General features: G+C 43.0%; 1 protein-coding gene across 1 annotated transcript; it reads left to right on the forward strand.

Annotated features, from left to right (window-relative positions):
- Positions 1-7,251: 7,251 nt before the first annotated feature.
- On the forward strand, positions 7,252-12,034 carry LOC125332480 (keratin, type I cytoskeletal 20-like). The gene is made up of 8 exons (XM_048317380.1): positions 7,252-7,760; positions 8,548-8,630; positions 8,835-8,991; positions 9,501-9,662; positions 9,744-9,869; positions 10,019-10,239; positions 10,828-10,868; positions 11,543-12,034. The coding sequence occupies exons 1-8, from the start codon at positions 7,338-7,340 to the stop codon at positions 11,638-11,640; spliced, it is 1,311 nt and encodes a 436-aa protein (XP_048173337.1). The 5' UTR covers positions 7,252-7,337; the 3' UTR covers positions 11,641-12,034.
- The last annotated feature ends 434 nt before the right edge of the window (positions 12,035-12,468 follow it).

The following is a 12,468-nucleotide window of genomic DNA, read 5'->3' on the forward strand; positions in this document are numbered from 1 at the left end:
TGATTATGTTCTTCAGTGTACCTGTGCCAACAGCCCGACTGAAATGAGTGCTGTACAGAACACTGCTGGCAGCTTTGGCGGCTTTGTAGTATTTGGGAGACTTTTAAGAGCACAGGTGGTGCTGCTTCTGATCTCAGAGCAGTGGCTTGAAGGGAAGGAAATCTTCAGGATTGTGATGACGTATGGCTTGAAAAATTACTTTATTAATTCATTGTATTGAAACTGATTGAACTCTGCCAGCTGGTATTTGTTCTCCTTCAGTATTCCATACACACACAAGTGCCATTTCGACACCAAGAAAGTGAAGGACCCAGGCACAAAGAAAGTGCAATTTGAAAAATATGAAGCATTATTAAAAACAACACCCTCCAAGTGAATAAATTCTATTTCCCATAAATGGAAAAGGATAGCAAAGAAACATCAGCAGGAAAGAACAGCACTTCTCAGTATAAGTGAATGATGCAACAATACCTCTTCAAACCAACAAGATACAGGAACTGGCCTATAAAAGGAGGCTGAAACCATCAGCGTTCACAACTGGCTCCTTGCAGTTTCACCTGCCATTTAAGGCAGTCCTGCACAGAATAATCCTCAGCATGATTTCCAAGAGCCTTGACTGCACTCCAGCCTGGGCATGAGTCACAGCTCATTTCACTTGTAGAAATGTTAAAACTTATTAAGGTGTATTACAATAGGCAGCTTTGGTAAGTGAAGTGTTGATCCCCTGGAAGAAGTGTGCGATGAGGTAATGCAGTCATGGTTTGTGCTATTAATCACACATTCTTCTGGGGAGCTGGCCCCACACTGCTGGGGTTCAGCCTTATTTATCAACAGCCACATCTGTAGAATGAAAATTTTTGCTTTCTGCTTTCCTGGTTAATGCAGATGCAAAATTAACAAAGTCACTTCAGAAAGAGAAGAAAAGAAATCTTGCCTTTATAGCACTGCTAAACCCACTGGTTCTACGGATTATTGAAGCAGAGAGAATAGGTAGAAGAGCCGGTAAAACATTTCACAATGTCCACACCCTGACCTATAAAGGTTTCTAAAGTTTTGCTAGGAGATGCCTGTTCCTGTGTATGAATCATTTAGAAAAAGGAAGAATCTATAAACAGGGAAGCAAGGAAAGAATAATGCCGGAGAGGCTGCACCCCCTGTCCCCCTAAGTCCTGCGTTATACAGCAAAAGCATGTTAATTATTGACTCTACCTGGACGTTTGGCTTGGTGAAATCACAACTAAAGTTTTACCATGTGTTGTTTCCTCATCATTCCTCCTTCTGTAAAATTTTTGATTCTTTTCAAACTGTACTTTTATGATATCTTTAATTGTGTGACTATACTGAAATGACCTACTTGAGCCCCAGGCCTAGGGCTGGCACAAACCAATTATCTGCAAAAATATTCAGTGAAGCAGAAGCATCAATGTCCAACAGTTTGGAGTGTCCCTATGGCAGGAGCCCCCACTCCGAGACATGACCTAATGGTGAGGCAGGTGCAGGGCTGCTTCTTCTGGACATGTTCATTTGCTTTTTGAATGTCTGAATATGCATCAGAAGCTTAAAGGCATAAAATCATAATACCAGCAGTGGTGAAGACACTTTCAATACCTATATAGACTTTGGGGGTAAATTTTTTGGCTTTCCAATGTCCTAAGGACAAGTCCAAAGGAGTCGATGTGACGGGCTGTAATTAGGCTCTATAGAAAGCAACAAAAATGAGGAATATAATTTGGAAAAATATGTTTCAATTAAGAGGCATAATTAGCTGGAGCAGGCAGGGAAAAGGAGAAACAAACAGGCTGAAGTAGCTATAAACTACAGTTCTTCCTTAGAACAGAAGTTAAAGGTGTGCTGCCTTTAGAGAAATACTGGCTTTGGTGCAGCTCTGCATCCCCAAACCAACGTATGAGAAAATAAAACATCAAATGCATCAAACAAAAAACTGGGAGTGACTCTTGCCAGAACAATTTCAAAGCAGGAAATCTATAACGTTGCTTCAAGCAGACAGAAATTGTGATCGTAAAGTTACCAGTGCAGGAAAGAAAACACATTTTTATGTCTTATTAGTAAGACAAATGACTAATTTTTGAAAGCCGCTCCAGCGCCCAGGCTCTGCTTTCAGGTTAGTCTCACGAGAAACAATCTCAAGACAGTCTAAGAATGGATCCACTGGAAATAACATTGCTTCTGTGCAGAACAAAAACAATAAAAACACAACTAAAGCAACCTTTTCTTTAATGTCTACAGCCTATCGCTGCCTAAAAATTGTCATCAAGCATCAGTCATAAAAAAGGATGTAATTCAAAGGGATAATGAACACTCTCTGTCCTCAAAGACTCAGATGTCAGAATTTAGAAAGATAGTCCATTCTTCTTGCCATTGCTTCCAAACCCACTCCATACACAGCACTGAACTCCTTAATTACGGCTGGTGGCTCTGAAAAGAAATATTCCTCTAAACGTTTGGCGAGAAGAGCGATGCAACGAAATGTCCTGTGGATATAGGCCCAGGAAAGTGGATAATATGAGAAATCTCGTTATGTAATCCGTGAGGCTTTTTCCCCTTGCTCAAGTTCCGCACGTATTCTCCCGCGGTGCACAGCACAGAGAGGGCTGGAGGCAGCTCCGTTCCGAAGGCCGGTGGTGGCCTCTAGTGACAAGCAGGTAGATCCGCACGGAGCCTGTCCCTGCTCCTGCCGCTCCTCTGGGGCTCCTGAGGCTGGGGAACAACTTCTAACTGGAAATTTCTGCTGCAGTATTTGTGCAATGTACGTTACTAACAGTGCCAGACTTTCTCCAGGGGAGTATGGAGACGGATTTTCGGCCTGTTTCCTTTATTTTGCTTTTTTAGTACCTGCTTTCCTGACACAGATCTGGACGCTGGGATGGTATTTTGGCTTCCAAGCAGCTGATAGCTTGCTCCTGGTTGTACAAACCCCTGGAGTGGGGATGCCGTGGGATCGCTGGAATGCACTAAAGGATGATATTCCAGAGTGGTCCCCAAACAAGAAGCTGCAGCTGTGCCTCTACCCAAGCACTTCCTGGCATTTTGAATGCAATCATACCCTGGGGGGAAATTGAGTTTTTCTTCTGATTTGGGGGCTCCAAGTGTGGCACAAGTGAGATTCCCGAAACCACAAGGATTTTTTTTAAATTAATAAAAAAATCTACACAGATGTGAACATATGCAATACAGTGTGTTTGTACATATCTTTTATGGTGTACGATCAGTGTGTGCTTATATTTGCATACGGCCATGGAAATTGTATTTGCCTCCTGAATCATATAAATATGAAATACTTTTCATAGATACTGAACTACTCCAGCATTATGGACCTGAGTCAGTAAGCTGAAATTCTCTCCAGTTCACTGGTTTCCTCATTTCCCTGACACTTCAGTTGCACAGGGTTTTTCCAAGAGAGAGAGAGATCTGCCAGCAGTCCTTGTTAAAGCTGATCTTAATGGCACTTTTGGGGGATAAAAAAGAGAAGGTTCGTTTGTGTGGCCTGGAGCTGTTTTTGTTGGCACTGAGATCTGATTCTGTTCTAGGAGAGCAGCTGAGACAGGAAAGGCAGCTCCTGACTTTCATTTTCCACCTGTGGCTGGGGAGGGATGGAACCCACACACTGCCTTATGCACTCCAGGAGCTGGAGCACCTCTCTAAGTACCATAAATATGTAAAGTAATGTTTTAACTTACCCCTCTGGTCAAAGCTCCAAGCAGAAAGAAATAAGGTGCAGTGGTTTGATGACAGAGATATTTTCATTGGACAAAAGATAAAAAGGAGAGGGAAATGAGGGAAAAAAATATGTGAGGCAGACAGTGTAAGATCTTGAGCTGCAAATGTTCAGGGCTTAGGTGAATCCAGATGAGTTGGTGACATCATCCAGAACTTTCTCTCCTCTGATCCCATTCAGCAAAGCATAAAGCACTTGGCTTTGCTCCTTGGAGAGAGCAGGCTTCACAGGCATTGGCATTAACAGGAGGTGCAAAGGTAGTTAAGAAGAGAAGGAGGGGAACATCTCAGACCCAGAAATACTGAATACTGGAATATGGCTGGAACATTGAACACTGAATGCATCTCTCTTGAATGCACTTTGCACAGCAGACATCTTTTCAGGACTGTAGTGCTGATCTTTCCAAATCAAACTGTAATGATGCTAAACCCAAACACAGGGACCAACAAAAGGGTGTTGGATTTCACTCCTAGAATGGATCATCTCTACAGACTGCTAAAAGACTTTGCTTTATTTCAGTCTCTATGTCAGCCAAAAGAAAAGCATCTGTTCCACCTAAAGGCAGCAGAAATACAGACCCACAGCTGGGTGTGTCTTTTTCCTTGAACGCTCCAGACTGGTTGCCCATGGCTGGTTAGCACAGGTGAGTCAGATGGAATGGTATCCACATTATCAGAGCCCTGCAGGACTTATCTCCGTGGCCCTCTAATGCACATTAAACTTCTGCCACACAGGTGACATTTCTTCATGAAATCAAACAATTCGTAAGTGTTGCTATAAATGTTTTATTATGTCTACAGCCATTCCCCTCTGACTGAGCACGTCGCTGAAGGGAAGTGTTACCTGTGAATCCACAGACTGTGCTCTACAGCTCCCACAACTAATTCTGGAGCTGAAACTGCTCTGCTGAGCTAAAGCACCAGCAAACTGTTACAGCACTTTTTCCATGCTGACCAAAACTGCAGTACTGGACAAGAGATTTTTAGGTTGCCCAGTATCTATTTGGATAACTTATTCTTACAACCAATAAAATTAAAAAATAAATAAAAATGAGGCAGCCCATGTTCTTGCAGATAATTTCTGGGCATAGTCCAGGGGTGGAGGAGGCCAAGGCCACTCCCAACTTACGCCTTGAGAAGCCCCTTGCCCTCCAGCCCGTCTGGGGCCTCGCCCTCCCCTCACTGCCATGGCTCCAGTTTCAGGGCTCCCTCTGGCAGTTTCCAGTGATTGACACAACCAGTTAAGATATGTTTCATGGAAAAAAGTGTACTGAACCAAAACCAGGAGAAAACCTCACCTCTGGTGTGAACCTATCTTGATCCTAGCAAATATTCTAGCTTTTTGGAGGGTATAGAAGCATATATAAAATAAGACCAGAAAAATTGTCAGTAAACAATTTAGGGATAAGAACAAAAAGAACACTAAGAAAATTCAGCCTTATATCTTTTCACATCAGGTTTGCACGATGCCATTGCTCGGTGCTTCCCCTTGCATACATCTCAGACACTTCTGCTTAACAGTGTAGAAGAAAATAATTGCTGGAGGTTCAGCTTGAACAAAAGCAGCACAGCCATAATGTGTGACCTAAGACTGATGCTCACTTTAATTCAGATCGCTGACTTCTTTTTTCATTTACTCACTAAATGAAAAAATAGAACCTCCAAACGATGTTTAGAAAAAATATCACCAAGGTAACATGAAAACTAATTTTAGTAAATACTGAGAAGACAATGCAGAATGTTTGCTCTTAAGTAGACTGCCACAAAATCCTGCAGAGATCTAGGCAGTGAGATATAGGGCCAAGGGATGTAAGAACAGCAGGATCTCTTCTGTACTTCTCTTACATTCTAAAGGTGTAAGCTCTGCTCTACTAAAATGTGTAATTCTTACTCAGCCGGAATAATTTCAATGGACAAAAGACAACGTACCTTGAGTCTCTGTAATGACACACCAAATGTCATGGCCAGTGTACTTTGGTTTCACATCTCATAAAGGCTTTTTTATTACAAGTTACACCCAAAGAAGTTCAAGGTCCAAAGACACACCACAGCATCCTCCTAGAAAAAAAATCCTGTCCTGCACACTGATTGCTTTGGTTTGGAAGCTGTGTTTCCAGAATAGCCAAATACAACAGTTTAACTCTCTGACTTGAGCCAAGACCAGTTAGACTAATCCCTAGCACAGTAACTGAAAAAACTTGGCAGTACTGATTCCCTAATATTCTGGGTTGGGTGCTCTCAGAAACCTGAAGGTGCCTCCAACACACAGTTCAATGCCTTCAAAGCTCAGTGTCTCACCAATTTCTTTGCCCCAAGGCTGGGAGATCAGTACATACAGCAGCTGCTCTCACTAACACAAGCCATATGTGCTCATTGTTCTACCTGACAGTATCAGTAACACACATAAGCACTGTCAGTGCAATGCCCCAGAAGCTGCACCTCCACACTGTCCCGACACTCACCTGCCACCTGCTCTCCTGCAGCACTAACAACCCCTCAGCAATCGGGTTCTCTCCTTGCTTTCCAAATTCTCCATGCACTTTCTGTATCAAGTGTACAGCACAGTCAGCTCAGGAGCCTCTGCACGATCAGCAGTAGGGCTGTTGGGTTTCTTCATGCCATGCAAAGGCAGCTGGTTTCCTGTTAATGACCTGAGCCCCTGGGTTGGGGACAGACCCCTCCAGCATGGCACTTGTTAGCTGGTGGTCTCTGGAATATTGATGAGGCAGGAGGGAAACTTGTTTTGCTTCAACTTCAGCCACGCAGGAGGGCTGGAGGCTTGTTCTGCTGGAAGCTGGAACGCAACGCTTCCTGCCACTCAGACTTCAATATCTCACATGTGAGACACAGGGGGGTGTGAAGGTTTCCAATATTCTCATTCCTCCTACCTCACTTAAGGGCAAAGAAATACCCTTCCCACTTAGTCTCAGCTGTACTGAAAGCTCAAATTCCACTTGCAAGAGTTTTCTAATACCAGACAAATGCATATCCAATCCAAGCTGATGGCAACAGCCTCCACTCTCCACTGGCAGTGTAGATGTTGGTTTGTGCTTACTACAAAATGATTCACATGGTAGTACATCTGCCTCCTTTCTAATAATTCATACACTGTTCTAGACCGTCCTGAGGCCCAAGTTATTGCTGACTCAACAGAAATATAAATATTTTAAGTCTCTTGTCACATACAAGAGGCAACTCTCATTTTAAATTAATGCACTGCATAGGGGGCTAAGAACCCACTCATTTGTTCCAAAGGGCTACCAAGAGGATTGTCTGCAGGTACATGGTTATAAATGATTCAACAGATCATTTTTTGTTTATCTGTTATACAAAATAACAAAGCAAGCAAACTATCCAGGGAGTGTTCCTCAAACACAGACGAACAGATGAAAACCCCTTTAAATTATGGGGAGGGGGGGGCAATATCCTGTGTGCTCTTTGTGCTGATACCAGTGAAATTCTGCGTCAACAGAGGTGGGGTTTCCAGCCACTGTGCTTCCTCTTGGACCTGGTATAAAGGTGCACAGTGCACACTCAGCTCCTCGCTGCCGTCTCTATCTGTGCTGCTTTACCTGCTTCAGTCCAGAAGACAAAGAGCACAAATGGCATTCTCCACCCGCAGCATCCAGTGGGGTACGAGCAGCCATCTCCAGTCCTCGGCACCCAGTGTCAGTAGTCTGACCTCCAGGAAAATGTCCATCCAGAAGATCCAGGCACCCAGTGTCTACGGGGGAGCTGGGGGCTATGGCACCCGCATATCGACCAGCATCAGCTCTGGCCAAGGCCTCGGAGGGAGCTCCCAGCTCAGCATCACTGGTAGCGATGTGCTGCTCGCTGGCAATGAAAAATCAACTATGCAAAACCTGAACGATCGTTTGGCTGCGTACCTGGAGAGGGTGCGCTCGCTGGAGAAGTCAAACTCCCTGATCGAGATGCAGATCAAGGAGTGGTATGAGAAGAACACCAAAAGCGCAGGGCAGGACTACAGCTCCTACTTCAAAACAATTGAAGAACTCCGAAATAAGGTAATAATTAGTATATAATAAAGAGATCGTAGAGCCCTCTATAAATATAGGAAATGCAATTATCAGTGAGAGAGAGAATAATCTGCTGTAGAAAATGTACTTTTCTAAACTGTAACTGGCCCAGCTGAGGAAAAAAAAGTTCAATTTTGATCATCTACAAATTAGTGACAGATTTTACATCACTTGTAATACCAGATATATGCTTGCAGCGGTAAGTAATCTCATACCTGAAAAATCTTTGACTCAAAATTAACTAGTTCTATGATATTTGCCTTAGGTGGCTTTAATTAGAGAAAGTACTAATGGTAATCTATGTATTTAAATATAGTTTAGTAACAGTCTATTCCAAAGTTGATGTTTAGAAAAGAAGGACAAATGCTCAGAAAAAAATTAAAGATCACTACTTAAAATAGTAAATTACCACCGGAAACAATGAAATATTCTCAGCAATCAGCTGACATATTTGTCAAATCATGTTTCCAGAATTTCCTTCAATCTTTCCTCTGTTATTTTTTATCAGTTTTACTTCCCAGCATTTTAAAGCACATTCCTTCAGAGAGCAGTTCATCCCAACTATTCAATACTCTTATGTTGTGACAGGACAATTTCCCTTTTGAACATCCCTAACTCCTTTCATGCACTTCAGATGGAACTTAGCTTTAAACCCAGCTAACAAACAGCTGAGTGAAGCAGGATGAAGCCCATTTACAGTATTCATTCCCAGGAAAGGATTGAATGTGGCTTTCTTGAGTGCAAACTTTCATTGCTTGTCCACCATTCCCTTTAGATTTCTGCTGCCCAGATGGAAAATGCCGGGCTTGTCCTGCAGATCGACAATGCCAAGCTGGCTGCTGATGACTTTAGGCTGAAGTAAGTTCCATGATTTTGTATTTATTCTCTTTCATGCTCCTCTTATTTAGGAAAGCTTCCACTTATTGGAATCTGTGCCAAGAAGTGAACATTTTTCAATTTCAGTTTAATGAAAATTTCACAATGACGGTCGTAATTACTGATTCTAACATTTACACCAAACTGTTGCATTCCAATGATGACAAAAGGCACCTTATTGGACAGGTTTGAGAACGAACACCTGCTCAAGCAGAGTGTGGAGAGCGACATCACCGGACTGCTCCGTGTCCGTGACGACCTGACTCTGACGAAATCTGACCTGGAGTCCCAGATTGAGAATATAACTGAGGAACTCGTTTTCCTTAGGAAGAACCATGAGGAGGTGAGAGCAGCTGAGCACTGCCAGGGAGAGGGGTTCTGAGTGGCAAACACAAACAGCCTCGCTAGGAAGCACTTCTGTCCTTCCTGGAAGCAGCATAACTGTGTGTGGCATTAAGGGACATCTAAGCTGTCAGGGGTCAAAGGCTGAACATTCCTCCATTCCAGAAATGAATGAGGGAAGGTTTGCTCTAAGAATAATATTTAGTTTAGGAATTGCTACCCCAAAAAGTACACAAATGGGAGCCATGACTTCTGCCCTCATTCCATGGGTCCGGTTGTGAGGAAATAATTCTTATAATACATTTATCTATGATATAGCATTTATTGCTATAAAGTAAGTAAACTGTTCTAAGATGAGGTGCACTAAACAGTATTTACAAGGTGATTAAGTTGTCCTGCCCCGAGGTACTATTAAGGATTAGTCCTGTGTGTGTAGATGTTGAGTTTGTGTCCAATGCCCAGGAGTGACAGCTCCCTGCAGCTGATGCTAACACAGTCCCCATGCTGCAGGACCGTGACAGGCTGCGCAAAGAGGCGAGTGGCTCCGTGAACGTGGCAGTAGATGCTGCTCCCGGCATTGATCTCGCAGCTATTATGGAAAACATGAGAAAGCAATATGAAGAAATGGCAGAAAAGAACCGCCAAGAAGCCAAAGAACATTTTGAAAAGCAGGTAAAGTCAACTGCTTAAATATCAGCAAGAACCTCGGTCATGCCTGGCTGCAGTTCACAGTCCCTCCATTCCTCATTCCAGACAGCAGAACTGAACCAGGAAGTTGCCCTCAATGTTGAACAGCTGGGGGTCCAAAGGAAAGAGATCATGGAACGGAGGCAGGTCTTCCAGAGCCTGGAGCTGGAATTACAGAGCCTCCTGACCATGGTAAATAACAAAAAGCAAAATAAGGACTGTGGATAGCAGAGAGTTACACAGATAAATAGAGGAATGAGGGGCTTTACAATCAAAATGTTATTTTAACAGAAAAATGTATCTTCTGAATGACATGTCTCTGTTCTTCCCATGGACTATAGAAAGAGACCCTGGAAGGCTCTGTGGCTGAAACAGAAGCACGGTACAGTTATCAACTCGCCCAGATACAGGGAGCAATTTCCAGTCTGGAGGCTCAGCTGAGGCAGCTCCGAGCTGACATGGAGGCTCAGAACAATGAGTACAGCACCCTGCTGGATATCAAGACTCGCTTGGAGATGGAGATTGCCACGTACCGCCGGCTGCTGGAGGGAGAGGAAAGCAGGTGAGCATACACATGGCTTTGCATGTTGGTTTGGTTTTTGTGTCAAATCTGCCTCTCTCCAACTGCTTTGGGGTGGGGAAGTCTGTTGCCCAGTTCTGAGCCAGAGAATCAGAGCAGGCTGCCGTTCAGGCTGGGCTGCTGAAGCTGCTGTGGAATTTTGAGGTGGGCTCTCCCAGCCTACAGACTGTCACTCTGTGAGCTGGGGAGCTGAGCAGATGTTCACATGCCAGGAACATCAGTAATGCAGTTTTGGATCAACTTGTCCGTGTGGGTTAAGCAGAGAGTGGAACTTCCCCCCAGATTCTACCTGTTCAGCTGTTCTGGCTCAGGAACTAGATCGGGTGTACCTGCGTAGGATGAAGTCCTGGCATTGCAGAGATGAGTCTGCAGATTAACTGCAGCTACAGCTTATGCTTAGCAAGTTTCACTTTAACTGAGAGAACTCGTTCTACTGAGTTATCTCCTGGTTAAATGTCTTGATGAAAGGGGATTAGCTGTCCTGATCAAACACACAGGAAATGCACAAGGATGTTTCTTCAATACATGAGTTGCCATATATTTACATTTTCTAATTTATAATTTGAACAGGAATTTAGAACCAATAGCATCAATAGAAGAGCTTGAAAAAGGTATGTCCCACCAACTTCTTTCTGTTTTGATGGTTGCCTGTTGAAATGTTATGGAATGATTAGCCTGATGTAAAACAACAGCTTCAGAGCAAATAATCATCCAGTGGGATCTCACACCAAGAAGGCAATCAACTGTATGGTTACCCTATAGGGACTATAAAACCTGGGTTTATAGATACAATTCTGGTGCCCAGTGTAAATCCACAGACCCACCTTACCCATTCTGTGATTCTGTGAGTCCTCACACAGCCAAGAGAACAACAGAGAGTTACTGAATTCCCCTCTGGAGAACTGCAGAAGCATTTGTTTCTCCCTACTGGCGGCACAGGGAGACTGAGGCTCCCTCATTACATACCCAGTTTCATAGCAAAAATTTCCAATTTGGTGTAAGTCTATCCCAAGGCTTTAGGTCTACAAGTCTGTGCTAAACTGAAGCAAAGCTATCAAGATTGGTAGAGGGTTATTGAACCCAGTGTCCACTACAGTCTATGGGCAACATACTCAATCTCCAAAAGAGGAGAAGCCACACCCTGCACACTGCAAAAGTTTACCTCAAGTACCTGTGGGTTGAAGATGCTTTTTGCTATTTCCTCATCAACTTCTACTACTGCAGCAGCATTATTCTGTTAATGTACATTGCATTTAATTAATTCTCTTTTCCATTTCCTTAACAGAATCAAGTAAACTTAAGAAGATCAAGACAATAGTTGAGGAGGTGGTTGATGGCAAGGTTGTCTCCTCTGAGGTCAGAGAGTTTGAAGAGAAGATGTAAATGGCACCAGCAGAGGAGACGCCTCTGAGTTTCCTGGAGCTGATGCCAAAACTAAAAGATTTATAAAGAATCTGATCTAATTCACCCCAAACCTAAAGGGTTGAAAAATGCCAAATTATCAAATCTTAAACAATTGTTGTTGTTGTTATTGTGGGGGAGCATTAAAAAAAATTTGTAAGTTACAACATAAAAGACTTTGGGTCTACTTACATAGTGACTAAGTACCTTGATGAAAGAAAATCAAGTCAGCCTGGTATAAATGTATAATTGCTTCCAACAGAGATAAAAATGGAAGTATTAGGTTTTTAAAATACATTAAGACATCAATTCATCCCATCTTTTCTGAATGTGAACTCCCACTCAAACACAAAGCAGCTTCACCTCATTAAAACCTGATTTTAATAAGACGTATCAATTTGCTTTTCATAATAAATTAACATGAAAAAATAAATTGAAGAAGCCTATTGGATACTTTTCATGCTCTGTGAATGATTATGTCACCAGGGACTACAGCAAGCCAAGATATTTTATCAATAAGAATATATTTGAAATGATCTCTCTCAAAACCTTCTGTGCAAATAGTGTTCCCTGTCCCATAGGGAGGCCCCTGTGCCACACCTGGATCCTCAGTCCCAGGAGTTTACATTTTCCTCTTGAGAACATAAACACACAAAGCTCTTCCCTATGAAATCTCACCTGTCCAGAGCTATTTACTGTACCTAAACAGCTGCCAAAGAACTAATCCTCTGCTTTCACTGCCCCGAGTCACTGAGACCAGGCTATCAGCTCATTTCCACAGAAATGCTTTACTTAGACCTTTGATCTTCC

The sequence above is a fragment of the Corvus hawaiiensis genome, chromosome 1 (genome assembly GCF_020740725.1).
Source record: "Corvus hawaiiensis isolate bCorHaw1 chromosome 1, bCorHaw1.pri.cur, whole genome shotgun sequence".
Lineage (NCBI taxonomy): Eukaryota > Metazoa > Chordata > Aves > Passeriformes > Corvidae > Corvus > Corvus hawaiiensis.